The sequence below is a fragment of the Poecilia mexicana genome, unplaced genomic scaffold (genome assembly GCF_051168715.1).
Source record: "Poecilia mexicana isolate PSO_F unplaced genomic scaffold, ASM5116871v1 scaffold_20, whole genome shotgun sequence".
Taxonomy (NCBI): Eukaryota; Metazoa; Chordata; class Actinopteri; order Cyprinodontiformes; family Poeciliidae; genus Poecilia; species Poecilia mexicana.
The window spans coordinates 2,399,223-2,417,892 of record NW_028263389.1 but is presented as its reverse complement, the minus strand read 5'-3'; the positions used below and the strand labels follow the sequence as shown (position 1 = coordinate 2,417,892).

General features: G+C 40.3%; 1 protein-coding gene across 1 annotated transcript; it reads right to left on the bottom strand.

The window, feature by feature from the left end:
• Positions 1-1,963: 1,963 nt before the first annotated feature.
• mtpap (mitochondrial poly(A) polymerase) lies at positions 1,964-17,637 on the bottom strand. Its single transcript, XM_088001363.1, has 9 exons — positions 17,442-17,637; positions 13,453-13,619; positions 13,126-13,359; positions 12,807-13,031; positions 11,910-12,121; positions 9,411-9,637; positions 5,838-5,930; positions 4,874-4,947; positions 1,964-2,549 (listed from the first exon to the last, which is right to left on the bottom strand). Exons 1-9 carry the CDS (start codon positions 17,620-17,622, stop codon positions 2,211-2,213), a joined length of 1,752 nt encoding a protein of 583 aa, XP_087857489.1. The 5' UTR covers positions 17,623-17,637; the 3' UTR covers positions 1,964-2,210.
• Between the last annotated feature and the right edge of the window lie 1,033 nt (positions 17,638-18,670).

Here is an 18,670-nt window from a genome sequence, read left to right as displayed (position 1 = left end):
TGCGTACATTTAAAATAAATGGCAAAATAATAAAAATTTAGTTTGATTCTTTCATAAGTTTTCCTGAAACTAGCAAACATTTCAATTAAAATGTTAACTGCAACGCGCTCAATTAGCGTCACGTCTCTGGAGACCCTGTTTAACACGATGCTGCTGCAACAACCAAAAATTTGTTCCCTTATCCTGCCAGCAGCAGCAATCGCTTTGGACTTGGTTTCGTGTTTCATCTTCTGTTATCCATAAATAAAATCCAGAGCAACTCAGTGCCTTTGAAAACGTCGTATTAGTTTGTTAAATCAAAATTATTTTTAAGTACAGTGGGGCTAGTGATTCTGTTGAAAGAAAATTTAAAACATTTCAGGCATACTTGCTGTATTTGTTGGTTTTTTTCGTCAAGAGAGCGCAGGGTTCAGGTTTCTTTTGCAATATAAATACTCAAAACTGACAGGATCCAGGCTTCCATCTTGCTCATTTCTTTCAATAAGTCTAGAGGATAGAGATTTGATTTAAAAGTGGGTAAATTTAGAGATGGAGGCAATGAAGTAGATGTTATCCCAGATATAATACCAAAAGCAATCAGGTATATTAACCCCGGGGCTCTAAAACTCTGTAGGGAGCATTCGTTGGTCAGATTTTGTCACTAGGCTAGAGGATAACCTAATGCAAATCAATACCAAGTTATTAAGACGTTATTGAGAAGTCACCTTTATTCTACAATGAAATGTCCTGACATTAGTGGACTCTTCCAGGACAACATTGTCCCCCATCTCCAGGACACAAGGGAGTCAAAGAATAGTTGAATCAATATGAACGTCCCAGGATGGCCTTTATAAACTGTTCCAGCAGCAGCTGACTTCCCTCTTCGCTGCATTAAGCTTTTCCATCCTGTAGTAACCCAATCACACTCGATCACACTGTGATGGTTAAAAACAAAGACACCCTCTTCAAACTGTTTTTTTGTTGGCAGTTTGCAAATATTTTAGGGAGAATTCACATTTTGACATGCTGGTTCTGACCTCATTCTGTAACAACATGGTGGAATGTGTGATGTGTGTCTTTGAACATTTGAGATTAGACTGACATAACCTGCTGAAAACCATGTTTATATGTCAGACGTATAGAACTGTGACATACTTTAGTTTTATTGCCATAGAAACATGTAGCTGTTGCTTAAACTCACAACCTGGTTGCATGTGCTAACTGCTAAAACAGCATATAAGTTTATAAAGTGCAGTTATCTTTACTGCAGTTTAGTTTGCCTGACAGAAGACACCAGGAAGGCAAACAAAGCTTCTTCTCCTTTGTTTAACCCTTCCGCCTGCTTGAAGAGGCGCGGTTATTTGGACCCCACAAGCTTTTTACTAAGAGCGCGGTCTCCACGTACGAGGTTTATTTTCTGTGGTTTCGGAAACTGACGTCTGATCCCGCTTTTCTTTTTCTCCTGTCCGACCGTGACCATTTCTGCATTCCTCCTGAGCGTTGTATGAAACGCCGAAGTGCCTAAAAGCTGGACCCACAAAAACGCGCGAGACCGACTGACCGCGGGAGGGTTAAAAAAATTACTTACTTCATTTGCAAGAGCCTGACAACTTAGACAAAAAAAGAACAATTGTATAAATTCAAAACATTTCAGCTGGATTTAAAGTCATGTTAATTCAAACTTATGCTAAATCATGAAGAAATGTGGCCCAATGTCTGTTTAGGGTAAAAACATTCCCATTCTGCATTTATGTAAACATATTTATTAACAATTCTGTAATCCACATGAAGATGGTTACTGCTTAAGGTTGTGTTTGTTCCTTTGGAGCTTTGAGGTGTTTATGCTTTCCAGTAAAACATCATTATTACTCAGTTTAACTTGCACTAGTGTTACGTAAAGTATATAAAAATAGTAAAAACAAAGTGTAAAAACAGAGTTTTTCTGGTGACCTCATTTAAAACCAAATTTCATAAACGGGTCTGCTTCAGAGTCCACAGCATTATTGTTTATTAAAATGAAGTAGGAACTCTACAGTAATATACACAGCTAATATTACTATATTTCAACTCATATTCACATACAAGAGGGGTAGGGACACTCCCAAGTGTCCATGTCAGGAACTGCAGTCCAAGTTGCAATCTGCAAATTTCCCACAAGTTCAGAAGAATAAAACCCAGCCCCAAATGTTTGGGTGAAGTTCTGATAAAACGTGAAGATAGCTTCAGGCGTCCTAGCTCTTTGGTTCCTCGTTTTTGTTCTTCAAAGATTCCAGTAAGCTCTTTATCCTCTCGCTAGCCCCCTCCTTTTTATGCTTCTTGCGGCCTTTGATCCCCGCCACCTTGGAGGGCAGGAGCAGGGTGGCGAGCCCCCACGGCGTGTCCATGCGGTTCCTGCCGCTGCCTCTCTGTGTCCTGGTCTCGCCCTGCTGGAGGAGCCAGGCGCTCTCTTGACACAAAGCCACGAAGCGGTCCAACTGGGAGGTGTTGACGTTCTTGCTGACATTCAGAGATGTCTCAAAAGGATTTTGGATGTGCAGCGGCGCCACCTCTGGCTTGTTCTGCTCTCTGCCCTGGAGGAACGCGAAGCAGAACGGATTTGGTTCTAAATGAGAATTCCTTAACGGTGACCCATTATACGTCTATAGGCGACACAAAACATGTTCATTACACTTTTTGCACAGAATCATTCTTAGATGAGATTTTAGCTGTTTTAGGGCCTCTTATCACTTTAAATCCAAATGAAGTTGTTGGCCACGCCTCTTCCCCAACAGCAAACCAATGTGAAAATGGCTGCAAACAGATGCACAATTACTCAAGCGCACATCTTTGAAAAGCTTTAGTGGAGCCTCCTGTACAATCAACATGAATGCAGTAAATGGTTTCTAGACTATTTGGTAAAATCAACAACAAAACCTCAGGTTAAAAAATGTCTAGAAATGTTGCTCGGTGAGGGGCAGTGCCTGTTTTATGACGATCAATTGTGGAGATTTTTGAAACTGCTCATTTTCCAGATACCAAAAAACATGAACGTGTTGCCAAAAACGGCTTGTTTTTTTGGTTTTCTACAGGACATTTTAGAAATAGTAGAACCAAACTGAAGAACAAAAAGGTGTGACGTGATTTCTGCAGCATAATAGGGGCAATATTATGTGTTTTCCAGCCACATAGTATCATTTTATATTGCTATCAAGTAACTATGTTCCCTTAAGTTGTAAAATGATGCAAATCTCAAATACGACTTCAAAGAAATTTGACTTTGTAATTTAACGCCTTGAAATTGGGCCTCTGTCTCTTTAAGGAGCTCTTGCTCTTTCTGAAACTCTGCCTTCAGGAAGTCATCACAACATGACTCCTCTATTAACCCTTTAACAACATTTCTATCAGCGTTTGTTTCACGTTTCAGCGTTTGAGAAGTAGCTAGTCTGAAGGAGCTGAGTGGGCAAAGGCGGCTCTGTGAGACGGAAACTAGAAAACTTGGAAACTGTGGTAAATTAAAAGATTTCTCAAACATGCATGACAGAATCAAGGGAACACTCCAGTTATGCTTCTGATGAGGGAATGACATTATAACATGATCTAAAGCTCAAAAAAGTCAATTTTACATAACACCGCCACTTGGTTTCACTAAAACCAGTTGAACTTATAGACATGGCAGCACATATATAATACGTGGGTTCGTCACGCCCGGCAACCGTCCCAGGGTGGGTGAGACAGCGGTCAAGAACCTTCCCTGGTGCCGTTTGGCTGTAACCTGCTGAAGAGGCGGAATGAGCTGAAGAATTGTAGCACAGTAAAACTGATTGATGGCTGCAGCAGCACTGGTGAATGCCTGTACACCTCGGTCATGACCACAGCATACCTGCAGGCGTCCTCAGCTGTGTCAAACCTCATATTAATCCCATATATTAGGCAGGATGGCCCTCTGTTCAGAGGGGGGATCAATTTATTAAGCTCTAATATGGTCCGTGAATGGCCTGGCCACCACATCAAACCCTCCCCAAGACATTATTTGTCCTGAGAATGATTATGTAATAACCAAGCAGGAGGTTCGTTACCGCTTGTGAACGTGGTAATTGAATAATTTCGTTGTGTCGAAGACTTTCCAGGGTGTAAATGAATGCAACACAGAGGAAGAGCTGTCTTTATAATTTTATAGTTTGAAATGCATGTTTTAGATGTTTAACCTCGGATGTCTGTCACATGGAGTCACACACGACGGTGACTCCATGACAGGAAATCAGTGGCAATGCTTTGTGTTTTATTTTTTTTAGTTTATAATTTTACACGTAACACATTTATATATAAAAAGTTAAGGTGGCAGAGGAAATGCTCAACAAAATGCTCAAAGGAACTGCAGAGGACAAATACTGACATCTAGTGGCCAAGAGGAAGAAGGGAGGTGACTCGGGTCAGAAGTTTGGGACAAAAATTTGAGATTTATGTTAGATTTTCTGAGAATGAAGCTATAATAATTGTCATTTTATAAGTTGAGAACAATTACAGTAAGTTAATGAAAAGAGTCAATATTCACAGAGTTATATATATATTTTTTTAAATCAGCTTCTGGACCAAACCCTGACTGACTGTGACTCATTCTTGAGCTATCACTTCCCGGAGGCTTTTTATTTAGACATCAGGGATTTCTAAATAATGTATATATTTTTACAATAATTTACAATAATAATAATAATCATTATTATTATTATTATAACAGCTTTATTTATAAAGCACTTTCACATGAAGTGCTGAACAATTACAAGGAGATTAAAAAAGTAAAACAATGCAATTTAAAAACAGATAAAATACCAAAACAATTAAAAATGCAGTAAAAACAATTGGTCTAAAATTAAAGTGAATCATACTTTTAGTTTATTTGCATTAGGTTGTCAAATACCTTTCTGATGTTTATGGACATTCTGCTGAATGGAAACGTGGCGTAGAACTCAAAAAAGTCTCCCAGCAGTTGCTCTGAAACAAGAGATTCAAAGTTAGCATAAAAACACGCCAACAGTCGCTCTGTAAACCAGAGAAAATGTATTCACTTCTACAAGTTTGAATATGAATGTCATTAATGTGTGTGAATGTAGATGAGGAAGGTGTCTCTTTAAGATCCAATTCTCTAAATCTGAAAGCTAGAGGTGTTGTTTTCACTTTTTATAGCTGTAAAAACTGGGCATCACCACTAAATATGCTGAAAGTGTAGATGGGTATGAATTCATAACTAAATATATTACATTACTAAACCTGCAGCTAATTTTACTCATTGAGTATTCAACTGAGTACTCTGATGATTAATCAGATAAAAAAATTATAACTTTTTCCAAATTTTCATTTATCCATTTAAACTTTATAGATTAGAAATGCATATGATATACTTAAATCTGTCAACACAATAGATGCTTTTTACGTATAATGCAGTGTTGTTCTTACAGTGGTTATAAAGCAGATGTTTTTGGTAACAACGATCAAACGAAGCCTCGTGTATCGATTACGACAAAACAAGTCAATGAGTCAAAAACGGTTTCTTTTATGTAATGAATTCAATACTTAATTACAAAATAAATCAGAATTTTCTGATGAATGTTTGTTATGAGGCTTTAAAGGGTTAAACCATGTGTGTGAGGGAAACTTTCTGTGATGTATGACGCAGGTTCGGCGTTGCTGTATGCAAGATACGTTTGTGTCTCTTCCAGCCTCTGACTCAATATGTTACACATAGCCAGTCCTCTCATCCTCTGCTGTGTTCTCTAGTAGGAAGCCTGGTTTCACATGTAATAAAATGTGCTTTGTCTATAAAATGCACGCCGCCGTCCATCAAAGTGACGTGCGGCCCCGATCGGACGCCTCTCTGTGCTCACCCAGTGTGTCTGTGTTGCTCTGCAGCTGGATCTTGCTGAAGTCGCTGACGAACGTGCAGTCGGTCCCCTCAATCACGCTCTCGTCTGCGGGACCTTGACGGGGGAGGGAGAGAGAGAGAAAGAGAAGCAGGGGGAGAAGGTAAAATGACTCGCCTTTACATGGCGTAAACAAGACGGATGTGCGGCTGAATCAGAGTGTGTGTGTTCGACGATGGTCAGCGAAAACACAACGGAAGAGCTGTAAGTCACGCTGCCGCTCTCCGTGTCCCAGTCCAGGGCCGGCCTTGTTACCCCATTTGGTTCACTCCACATTGAGGCCAGCCTGTGTGTGTGTGTGCATGTGTGTGTTTTAAGCGCTGTTTAAATAGCTGCCGATGCGTCGGGAGGCCTGAAGGAGGCGGGGTCGTCGACCTTTCCCGAGCGATGGAGCTTTTATTGTCCTGTAAGCACTCTGTGTGACGGAGTCTGAGCTAAGAAGGCCGTGAAGGGAAGGGTGTGTGTGTGTGTGTGTGTGTGTGTGTGTAGGAGGGGGGTATATTACTTCTGGAAAGCAATTATCAGACAGTCAAGGTGACAGAGGAAGAGCGAGGCGGCCATGCTGATGAGGACTCAAACACATCAGCAGCGTTTCCATTACAAATGCAGGTAAAACTTTGTTGATAATCTGCTAATGTAAAAAAAAAAAAAACAGTTTCACAATTGTGGTTTCTCTATTCTTTAAGAATCACAATTAAAATCACACATGAATATTTTTGTGTATGCGATAAGTTATTTAAAAAAGAAGAAACACGCCCGTCACTGCAGCGTCTGAACCACGGTCCTGTTGGCTTACTTGCACTGAAGAAATACTTTGTTCTTATAAGTATAACATATTTATTTCCATTGATTAAAATACTTCTTGTCATATAAGAGGACCTATTCTCCAAGACAATCACGTGAGCAAGCTTATTCGCGAGTGATTTTAATGTAATTTCTTTTTTTAATGGAAAAACCCCCGATTGCGAAATTGCGTTTTTTTGACTTTAGCAAAATATAGACAAAGATTTGCACACGTTTGGAACGGAATCGCAGCTACAGATACACACGATGAGCACGACAGCTTTTCAGACCCAGCAGCGCTGGAACTCCAGAATCATCATGGCGTTCGCTCTCACAGCGGCTGAGGATAGTTCAAGGACTGGGATTAGGAGGGCAGATTTCCTGAGCCTCTGCTGATGCTGCTGCCGCGGCGACAGAACTCCATTTGAATTCAATTTCCAGCTGTCTGCATATATTATGCAGCTGCTGAGCTGGATGGGCGGACAGAGTGATCTCTGCTTCGACCGCTCGGTTCTGTGGACGGGACAAACCAGACGAGGGAGGGGATTTAAATGAGCGTGGCGCCTCAGAGAGACGCAGCGTTTCTACCACTGAGGACAGACAGGAGGGAAATTAAATAATGGAGGAACTTTAACAATGCTGAAAGAGAGTGACTGTAATGCTGCAGTTTAATGTGGAACTTACCCTTTACCCTTATAGAGCATAATAGATTAACACAAAAGCTACTTTGAATAACATTTCAACAGAAGGCAGTAAATGTCACTGCTGGAGAACTTTCCACAAGTATTTCCACCCCTGAAACTTTTTCACTTCTTGCCACCAGCTTCCATAGAACTGACAGTGGCAGTGCACCAAACACAGTTTTCTGGCCAATTGCCGATCTTTACTTCCTGATATTGTTTTTTTTTTTTTTTTGTCTGAAAAGTTGCTAAATATAGCAAAGTTGCTGAGTTGGCCACCCTATTTAAAAATAGTGTGAAATTGTGAACATGACACATAGTTTAACATTTTCGACTCATATGCATTTATCGTATCGTTTATCATTTACCGTGATAAATTTCCTATCATCATAAGAATTTCGACTTACTGTTGTCAAGATAGATTCCAATTAAGCCCTCCTTACTGTCGAGTTTTGCTATTTTTCCACTGTTTGAGTATCAATATACATACGTCAATATGTTTTAAAATATGATCAAATGCAGTTATTGTGTGCTAATCACACCACGTTATCTGACTGGTGATCTAAAGAAATGGTTTGCAAATGGGAATGTTTTTCTGGAGCGGTATTTGTGTTTGTGGGGCTCTAATTCCAGTGACACACAGTCACAGTCATATGATTACCTAAAAAACAAGTAATGAATAGGTCTTATTATAACTTTTATTGTTATCACAATAATATCACAACATATGGTGATAAAACTTTAAATCTGTGTCGCCCACTCACAGTAGGAAGCTGAAAAGTCTGGCATTCATTTTTATTGAAGCTAAGTAACTATTTTTTTAGAATCATCTTTTGCTCCACCTTCAGCAAGTGTAGCAGAAAAATATCACTGCTCAACCTTAATTCTAATTATGAATCTGCATAAACACATAAAGTGGTTTTTAAAGGCGAACTCCATTCAATCTGATAAAGTTTGAGCTAAAAACCAGCTAAACGTTGTCTAGATGTGCCGAGTTGGTAAAGACAAACCCCATAAAACAGGAAGTGGTTATGCAAAATGCTGCCTCTAGGGAGCGCAATAAGAAGGTTTTCCACAGTTTACAAACTTGACAAATACTTTCAAGTCAAAAACTTTAACTTTTTAACATTTTCCTTTTCAACCGGAGAAAACTTGAATGATTTTGTAGCTCAGTAAACCAGAGTGGCACTGCTATGGAATTTAATAAGCAGTTTGTGAACAGTATCAGTTCAAAATGTGGAATAAATATTTAGAATGAAAAAGAAAAGGAGGAATAAATGTCAAAATATTGCAGGGGTTGATTTTTTTGTTTCATTACAGCAGATGATTGAATAAATATTTATTTATTTTTTTTTACCATTTATCTAAACTTACAGAGAAATAAATAGTTAACACCATAGCAGCTCCAATACGTTTATGTTTTGAACTGAATTTATTATACCAGTCGAATCCCACACATAAATTATGGAGCTGAAACAGTAACTGATGCATGCAAGAACATAAAATGGTGTTTTCTCACTTTCACTTTCTCATAAATACAATTTCTGGCCAACAAATTAACAAATTAAGATTATTAGCTGGGGTTTTTTTGTGCTAAATTATTAACCAATTTGTTTATTCAATCAGTAAAAACCCCCCAAAACCCACGACCGTCTCCCATCTGCTTATTGGCTGCATGATGATTCTTCCTACTTTAAAAGGAGAAGTGTGTGGGTGTACTGGGACTCCCTTCTTACAGAAATCACCCTTCTGACTTAGAGTTACAGCTTTTTTTGTTTTTCAGATGTATTATTGGGCTGAAAATGGGGTACTCACACCATGAAACAGAAGTTTAACTGTTGGTTTCCCCCCCCCCCCATCTCAACTAGACAGAAAATTCAACTTAACTTCTGTGAAATCTCACAGAAAAGAAAACAGAGATAGGCCTGCAATAGGATGTCAAAAGCAGACCAGAAAAAATTAAACAGGAACAAATTTCAAAGTCTTTGCAAAGAAGAGATAATAGTGGAACAGAAAAAAAAATGCTCCTCTGAACTGAGCTAACTCAGGTAAAGCTCTGGGTGTGCGCTGGTACCTGCCAGGTCCCGCAGCTGGTCCAGTGTGGGGATGATGGGAGGGCTTCTCTTCTGCAGGAAGAACAGCACCATGACGGTCAGGGAGAAGTTGGTGATCCAGGCGCCGGGGATGCTGCTGGTGACGCCGTGGGCCCGCGCCCAGAAGCGTATGGTGAACACCAGCCTGCGCACCCGGGGGTCCAGCTCCCCGTACAGGTACAGCAGCTCCGTGCTCTTCATCGCCACCCTGTGGTCAAACAGAAGCTTGCATTAGAGCGCTGGATTTAACCTCAGATTTGCTAGGTAACGCTAGAGAATATGAAGACCAGGGAACACAGCAGACATGTCAGGGAGGATGATGTGGAGAGGTTTAAAGCTCTTTTTCTTTTTGATCTTTTGTTTTTTTAATATATTTGTTAAAACTGTCGCCATGTCATGACATAATCTGTGTGAAAAAAAAGAGAAAGAAATAGAGCTCCTTTACCGTCTACCAGTACTAACTACAGAAATACACCGTTTGGTCAGAAACAATCACAGCTAGGAGGTTGGTCTTAGTGCTGTTAATCATCCTCATGTATGCGCTGCTCACACCCTCTCTCTTTCTCTCTGCTATGCTATTAGGGTAGCCTGTGAATGCTCAGACTACTGTTTACTACAGATGACACCAGTAGTAAACGGTTTTCCTGTAACGGTGAAGTTTTTCTCCATCATTAGCACATTTAGCAGCGAGTACACAAGACTGATTTACAGCACCAAGACCCTCCTTCTGGCTCTGACTGGTTGTTTTTGACAGGTACATTTTTGCAGACTGCATTAATAAAACTGAAAAGCAGTGGAGGAGTCACAGCATGGTGACAGCTTTAACAAATATGGAAAAATCATAGTTTTGTAAAAGTCACGTACTGTGGCTTTAAACGTCTCGGTGTTTGCAGTTCTCACAAACAGAAACTCTCCCACATCAGTGAAATGGTTTCTGCATGTTTAGATGGAGTTCTTTAGAAGCTGATGAGTCGCTTTCAGAAACTTCCACATGAACAGAAATGTCAAATTACAATGAAATCATGTACCAGAATGACCCAGTCAAAGTCCAAGCTCAAATCAAATTGTGAACATCTTGACAACTGATGTCTACAGAGGCTCTCTGTCCAAACTGACTCGCCTTGATTCATTTTGCAAAGAAGAATGGGAGAAAACTGTGGTTTCTAGATCACAGTGTTGTAGGAACAATGTTGCAGGCCACACTTTTCAGGTTTTTATTTGTTAAAGAAAAAAACTGTGCTTTCTGCTTTTTGTCTTGTCATTTTCTTCCTCTTCACATTCAGTCACCACTTTTATCTTATAAAAATCCTAATAAAATGTAAAACCAATTTGATAAAATGTGCATATTGAAGGAGGGTAAACACACATATATTTTAAATGTCAAGCTCTACACTGCAAAAACACAAAATCTTATCAAGTATGTTTGGTCTAGTTTTTAGTGCAAATACCTTACTACACCTTAAATAAGACAAAATAACTTAAAAGTAACTTCTCAGCAAAATATAGGATCTTGTTTTAAGTAAATAATTCCTTAATCTTGAAAAAATAAGTAATTCTTCCATTGGCAAATTATTTAACTTAAAACTAGACATTTTCCCTATGATTCTAAAACAAATGGAGTTTTTTTTTTATTATTAAAAAAATAATAATAATATGCTTGATTTAATTTTTTTCATTTAAAAAGCTCCAAAAGGTTCAAGCTTGGAAGTAAAAGGATGGAAAAGCTGCTTACTTCTGGGGGACCGAGGACAGTAAAACTAAAAAAAATAAAAATAAAAAACTACCACCAGGGAGCAGCATTCTGTTGATTCTGAATGCTACTGCTGTGACAGTTCGAGTTTAAATGCGCACACACACACGCACACACACACACACACACACACACACACACACACACACACACACACACACACACACACACACACACACACACACACACCCACACACACACACACACACACACACACGCACACCAAGTGACCTCTCTGGCAGAAAAATGCCTCGCTTCAGAGATCTAACAGCCCGATTTGAGAAAAGTCCCTCTCACATCCACCCACAGCGGGTGGTTCCACTCCAGTTCCTCAGAATCGGGCCGGGCGGTTTTCAGTACGTTAGCAGGTGTCTACGTGTTTGTGTCACACGCCAGCTGATGAAAAGATATCTTTAAGGCCAGAGGAGGAAGTGATGAAATTCAAACGAGTTCCCCCCCTCCCCCCCCGGCTCCGGCCGACCCATTGGGTCTCATCGCTACTGAAGAGAGAGAGAGAGAGAGACAGTGAGGCTTTGCAGCACTTCCTGAACAGTCTTGGTTTCTGTTTGGGGCTTTTGCAAAAGCAGCAGGTTCTCCTGGGGCGACGCCACTGTCACCGATTCACTACTGACATTTCAATATGCCTGAGTGAAACTGAACTGTCTGTGACTGCACAGGGTCCGGGTCAGAACTGTCCCTGACTGCCATGTTAACGAGCTGCACACCGTACCGGTTGTTGGCCGTGAGGTCACACTGGAAGCCGGACGGCTGGTGGGCGAAGCGGACCAGGGGGCAGCGAGCGTTGAGGATCTTCTGCACGCCCACGCAGCCGGGCCCAAAGTGGTCCACGCATTCCCCGATGACGGACAGGATGCTCTGGGTGACGTGGCGCTCCGAGTTGGTCCGTTTCATCTGGTACTCGAGGCTCAGGCCCGATTTGGGCTGCAGGCATACGGGACACACAGGATTAATTACATCCAAGCAAAACATCGACTACATTTGTCTTGACCATAAAGCTGCTGTGGTGCTGTTTTTATTTATAAAGGTTTTAAAAAATGAGTCTAACCATGAAGAAATGAGACCAGTTTTCTTTTCATCACAAAGGTTTGTGTGTGTTATTCTGTAGGGTGTGTGTTTATTGGGATGGACACAGAATCCACAAGTAGCCAATAAATCAGCCCTGATTACCTTAATTTTGGCAGATCTGTGATCAGCCGACACTTCCATATAAAGTCAATCTTTATATGACAAAGTCTAAAAATCAACCACTGTCCTCTGTTGCTATGAGAGAAATTTAACTGTTGGCCCCGCCCACCAGCTTATGTCTGCACATTAGCAGTTAACAATAAAGACCCCACTGTTGAAAACTCAGGAACTTTCTTCTTATACATAGGGAAATTCAGACAAAAAAAAATGAGTGTCACTGAAATGGATGCTAGTGTGATTGCAGTAATAGATTTTACAATGCAACAGCTATGGATCCCACCATCTCTGTAATCTCTTAAAATTCTGCAAACTGAAAACACAGAAACTGATGAATGCTAGTGGAATGCTAACGAAATCCACATTCACGCAAATATACGCTTAGATTTACAGGCTAAAGACGCAGCGCCAGCGTCACCATTACCGGTTTAAAGTTCCAGCCGCTGATGGTGTCCAGGTCCAGGAACATGTCCAGGTCGCAGCCGAGCTTCCCAAATCCGTTCACTGAGGAACCGAACGGCCTGATGGTGCATTCTGGGAAATAAGCAGCGGCGACGTCTTTGAGCAGAGAGCAGACGAGGAAGCGCAGTCTGCTGTTTTCCTCTGTAAGCTGGTAGGCCTCAGTCAGGGCACCCATCTGATCGTCTACCTGGAGAGACGTGAGAGCGGGAAGAATCCGATCGGTTCTGTCAGAAGCGCAAAAAGCCAAACCAGTGTCTGGTCCCTGATGAGAGCATGCTTACGCTGTCCTCCCTGGAAAGCCTCTGGATGAGCTCACTGATGGCAATGGTGGTTTGAGGTCGGCACGGCAACCCCGGCTGCTGGGCTGGCGAGGCCGCCGAGCTCTGGTTGCTCAGCGACAGCAGTCTGGATTTAAACGGCACCATGCATTCGTGGTTGACGTTGGGGATGGCAGCTGATTCCAGCAAAGAGACGACGCTGTCCCGGCGGGCAAACTCCACCACAGCGTAGACGCCCTGAAGGACGCCAACCCACAGCTCCGTCACACACACACACACACACACACACGATTTAAAACACTCATGCACTTGGCGGCGTCTCTTACTTACGTAGCTTTCGTAAAAGAAGTGCTTGTTGATGTCTCCGTGCTTTGATAAAAACTTGAGGAACTTTTTCTCGCTGGTTCTGGACGGGCAGCTGATCAAAACCGACTTCTCCGCCTGTTCCTGTCGGTCCGCCATGAGCTCAGACAAAGACTTGGGCCCATCTTTTTCTCCTGGAGGAAAAACAACCACAATCACAGGCTTCTCCTCGGGAGACCACGGGTCTCATACAGCAAAATGTGTGTGATAGGCCTAACTAAGTTTTGGTTGTGTAACAAAAATAAAATATTTGATTTGATCTTCTCTATCTAATTTCCTCTAACAGGAATAAAAAGGCCCACAGCATGATGGTGCCCTCCCACACTTTAACTGATCCTGAACTACACAGAGCAGATAATCTTTATTATATATTATTATAAAGTTTATTTGATAGGGACAGACATACATCGACATAGACAAACTGAATAAAACAGTAGTCCCATGTTTGCATCATGGTGCAACAGCTAATTTGCAGCACTTGTTCCTAGTTGGGTTTTTTTTTAAATAACTACAAATTGAAGTGACAGATTCAAGTTAAAAAAGAAATACTTAATACAGTTTAAAACTAAACAGGGTTAGGGTAAATAATTAAAGAAAGTAGTTTAGGCAAATAATAATAATTATTACTTCAATGCAACTAGCCTCATAAAGCAAAAACACAATGAGCAATACTAAAAAAACTCAAATACGCAAGTATATAAGCATTATGAATTATTATGGGTTTAACAGACATTCAATTAGAACCTCCTTTTGACCTGAATGATAGCTATAACAGCAGAAAAAGTACCCAAAAGTGTTTAGCTTATTGCTCTTAAATGACTAATATAAACATTTTCAATGCTTGAATCTGCTTATTACACTTGTGGTGTTAAATATTAACATATTTTTGAAAAGGAAAAAAAACCCTCCCTATTTTACACAATATCAGATCCAAATGTTGTTATAGTTTAAAGCATTTTACATACAGGTATACTTTCAACATTTTGAACTATATTATTAAATAATGAAATGTGAAAAAATAAATAAACTCATTTTTATGTGTTAAAAGCCAGCATAAATATTGAAGCATATTTATTTAACCATTTCGCAGTTTTGTGTTGCAGGATATTAAATTTACTTTGGGGCGGGGCAAACACTGCTATAGAGAAGGTGATTGGTCAACAGCCGAGTCGTTGTCTGTAAGTTTAATTCAACACAGTCATTATGTGACATGCAGTGTTGTGGTACTCGAAGTTGGTCTTGGTCTTAAGACCGGTCTTAAGACCATTTTTTGATGGTCTCGGTCTCGTCTCGGACTCGACCGCATTTGGTCTCGGTCTTGTCTCGGTCTCGGGCGCTGAGGACTCGGCATTTTATTTCAAGACCAGTCAAGACCGCAACTGTGAAAATATCACTAAACGTACAGCATACTGTCCACTTTATTTGTTAACATCTTTGTTTTCAGTGGATGCAAAACGCACCGATTAAAATCCAAGCAACTACGTGTTTCTGTTACTCCCCCCTCCCCTCCCCACCTTTCACTCGCGCGCGGCGCTCCAGGACATGCGCAGTGGTTTCCTCTCAGCGGCAGAAAATGTTTGTCTAATCGTCAGTAATATAATAGCGCTGCATAAATAGTAAGAAATCCGATGGCCACAGCTAACTCAGCAGCGCTTCGCTTTCACAGACGGTGGGGACAACGTCTAACTTTTTTCGTCACTTAGAAAAGTAGCTCAAAGAAGGTAAGCTCCGTTAACGTGATGTTATCAAAGCTAGCTGTACAGAGACACATAAGCATTGTGATGAAAAATGTTATCACTCACTGCCTGAATTATTGTGCGGAGGTGTTGACTGACTTGTCGCATATATGGGACAACGCTATGTCCAAAAGTCTGCAATATAGTGAGGTGACATTCAGAAACAGTCGATTCTTCTCCACGGCTCTTTACTTATTAGATAGGACTGGAGTGTCACTGAGAGCCGTTGTTCTATCAGATAGCCATACGCTGTCAGGATAGCATACATGCATTAAACATTAAGAAATCCGACCGTCAGAGGAGTTGTCAGTTCACCATACGCAGCAAGTTATGATGAACTTAAGTCATTAAATTGTTTTCAATGATAACTATATAGATATACATGTGTTGTCATGGTTTCAAAGTGTATTTAAAGCAGGTCTGGCTGCAGCTGGAGTCAACTACAACACAGGCCCGTGTAAAACTCACTTAACCGCTAAGTCAGGATGCCATACACAGTTAATAACAAAGTGTATGACGATCTACGTCATGATTCTATGTTGTTGATTAAATGAAATCTTATGGTAATGACGTGTCTGACAGATGTAGCCGGTGTTCTATCAGATAGCCATACGCTGCCAGAATAGCATACATGCAGTGAGTACCATGCCAGCGCATGCGCCTTAAGAAGTCCGACCGTCAGTGTAGTTGTCAGTATACGCAACAAGTTATGACGAAAATAAGTAATTAAATTGTTTATAATATGACATAATGTGATAACTAGATGGATATACATGCGTTGTCGTGGTTTCAAAGTGTTTAAAGCAGGTCTGGCTGCAGCTGGATGCCATACAACTGTGAATAACTGTTAATAATGATCTACGTCATGATTCTATGTTGCTGATTAAATAAAATCATATGGTAATGACAGCATATGCATATCTGAGCTAAGCGTACGACTATCTGACAACGTATGCTGATCTGACAGAACACCCGTTCTTTGTTCTAGTAATGCTCTGTGTACACTGCATCATTTAATTATGTACGTTAATATTTAAATTAACAAATAACTAAAACACAAGAACGAAAGAGCACGCAGAGCATGCACATTGCTCTTTGGTTGTTTTTGTTCAAAGTGGCAGCTGTAATGTCTGCCATGGTGTCAGACTACCTGGCTTCATGTACTGGGATAGAGAGTGAAAACAGTCACGGTGAGCGCCTTCTGTTTGGTTACTTCTTGCTTGTTGCTCCTTGGTCAGTGTTCATGGTTGAGCGTTATTTACCGTCAGGGCATTGCCTCAATTGCTATGTTTAATGGTGCAACAGTGGTGGATTCTTATATGAGCAATATGGGCAAATTCCCAGGGTGTTATGTTTTTAGGGATGGCACGAGACCATCACACTTTTTAGCACATAAATGGAATATTTAATATTGGTAAAATGTATTAAGTATTTAATATCTAGGTGTTTTATGGGAATATCGATCTTTCAGATTATTTTGAGAAGCAATTTCGATCATATTTTACATTTTATTGTGTCATGTAGCGCGGGGCGCTGGTCTTGGTCTTGACTCGGTCTCGACTCCCTTCGGTCTTGGTCTTGACTTGGTCTCGGACCCCAAAAGTCTTGGTCTTGTCTCGGTCTCGATACACTCTGGTCTTGGTCTTGTCTTGGTCTCGGGTTAGGTGGTCTTGAACACAACACTGGTGACATGATGAACTCTAAAGAATTTTGAAAACTTAGTTATAAAGCTCTGCAATTAATACATTCTTTACATTTAAAAAATATGTAAATTTATTAATTATATCCAAAACAATGTGTGTGTGTGTGTGTGTGTGTGTGTGTGTGTGTGTGTGTGTGTGTGTGTGTATATAGATACACACACACACACGCACGCACGCACACTTGTATATACTTGTCCCTCAGTCCAAATTATATGCTTGGACTTTAGATGTCATTAAGGATAGACTTCATGAACTCTTCTTTAACTAGCTATTTTCAAATGATACCTTCAATATTTTATCTCATAAGCTCTTTTTGTTGGACGCAAACCATGCCGGATTATATGTGTACACAAACGGTATCTTAAAGCGGTTTGTAATGTTTAAAACCCTACAAGCTGTGTAAACTAGAGCTAAGTGAAAATAAAACGAAGGTTTTCACTGCGGACTCTGTTATGGCTTCCCCTTGGCACAACAGCTGACCTGTAAAGTAATGGATTTAACACGTCATATTACTAACCACTGTCGTCCCCTTGAGCTCCCTCGGTGTGAGCGACCACCGGCTCGGTTCCTACACTCCTTCGGAGTATAGTTTCGATTGTGTTTAGGCATTTTACAACGGGGCTCCTTCCTCTCATATGTAACCTGTGCACAGTGAAGGGAGACGCCATTGCTGTTCGGAAGGATGACAAAAAGCGCATGCGCGAGGAGAAGACGTGCCTACAGCAAGCGAGAAGTACCATGAGTAAATTATTTGATACGAAAAAATCTAACCGGAGATATTAAAGAAGCGTTTGTGCTACATATGAATGTGGAAAAAGTTATGAATTCATTTATGTTGCATTGAAAGTCATTCTACGGTAAGAAATGCATTTATAAGTGTAAAAAAATTTATAAGTGTAAAAAAAATAAAGACTGTTGTCTATCTGCAGTTTCCAAGATCCCACCTTTGAATGCTCAGATAAAAAGCTGGATATAGTTAGCTTGTGTAATGTTATAAACTTTAATGCTAAACGGAACAAGTATGACTTATTTGAAGGGACCTCCAGCATAAAGCCTCTTATCGCTGAAATGAATAAACACCTTTTATATTAGCAAAGATACATAAGCTTGTTTTAAGTAAATAATTATTAAATATACATTTTGGTAGTTTCTAAAATTCATAACAAGACAGCAATATACCAGTGGAGCCAGTACTTTTTCAAATCTTTATTCTAGACCACTGACTCATTTTCATCTCCTTTATCTTGCTGAAAAAATACTTTTAAGTTAGATTTGTTTTATTTAAAATGTGCTAAGATATTTTCACTAGTAACTAGACAAATAACTGGATAAAATTTTGTGTTTTTGCAATGAAATACCGTCTGACACATTTCTTTTTATTAGCGTGGGACTTAATTCCTTGAAGACTGTCCAAGACATTAGACAGCTGTATAGAAGTCGAAATAAAATAAAGGCTGTTGTTTCTACCATTTGCTATGTGAGATTGTGACTCTTCAACCAGAGACTAATTTATTTCCCCACTTCTTTCATATCTTTACCATCGATGCCCACAAATGCAGAGGACTCCCTGCCTTTTCCTCCCCCTCGTATTTCTTGACGTAAAAGCAAAAAGAAATCGTCTGAGTAAAAAAAAAAACCTTTTGACTTTCCATCTCTAACCAAAGAAAAAGCAAACCAAAACCTACAAAGAGAAAGTATCCTCCCACCCAGCGTCATCTCCTACGTGCAGTCGACATATAACTTCCT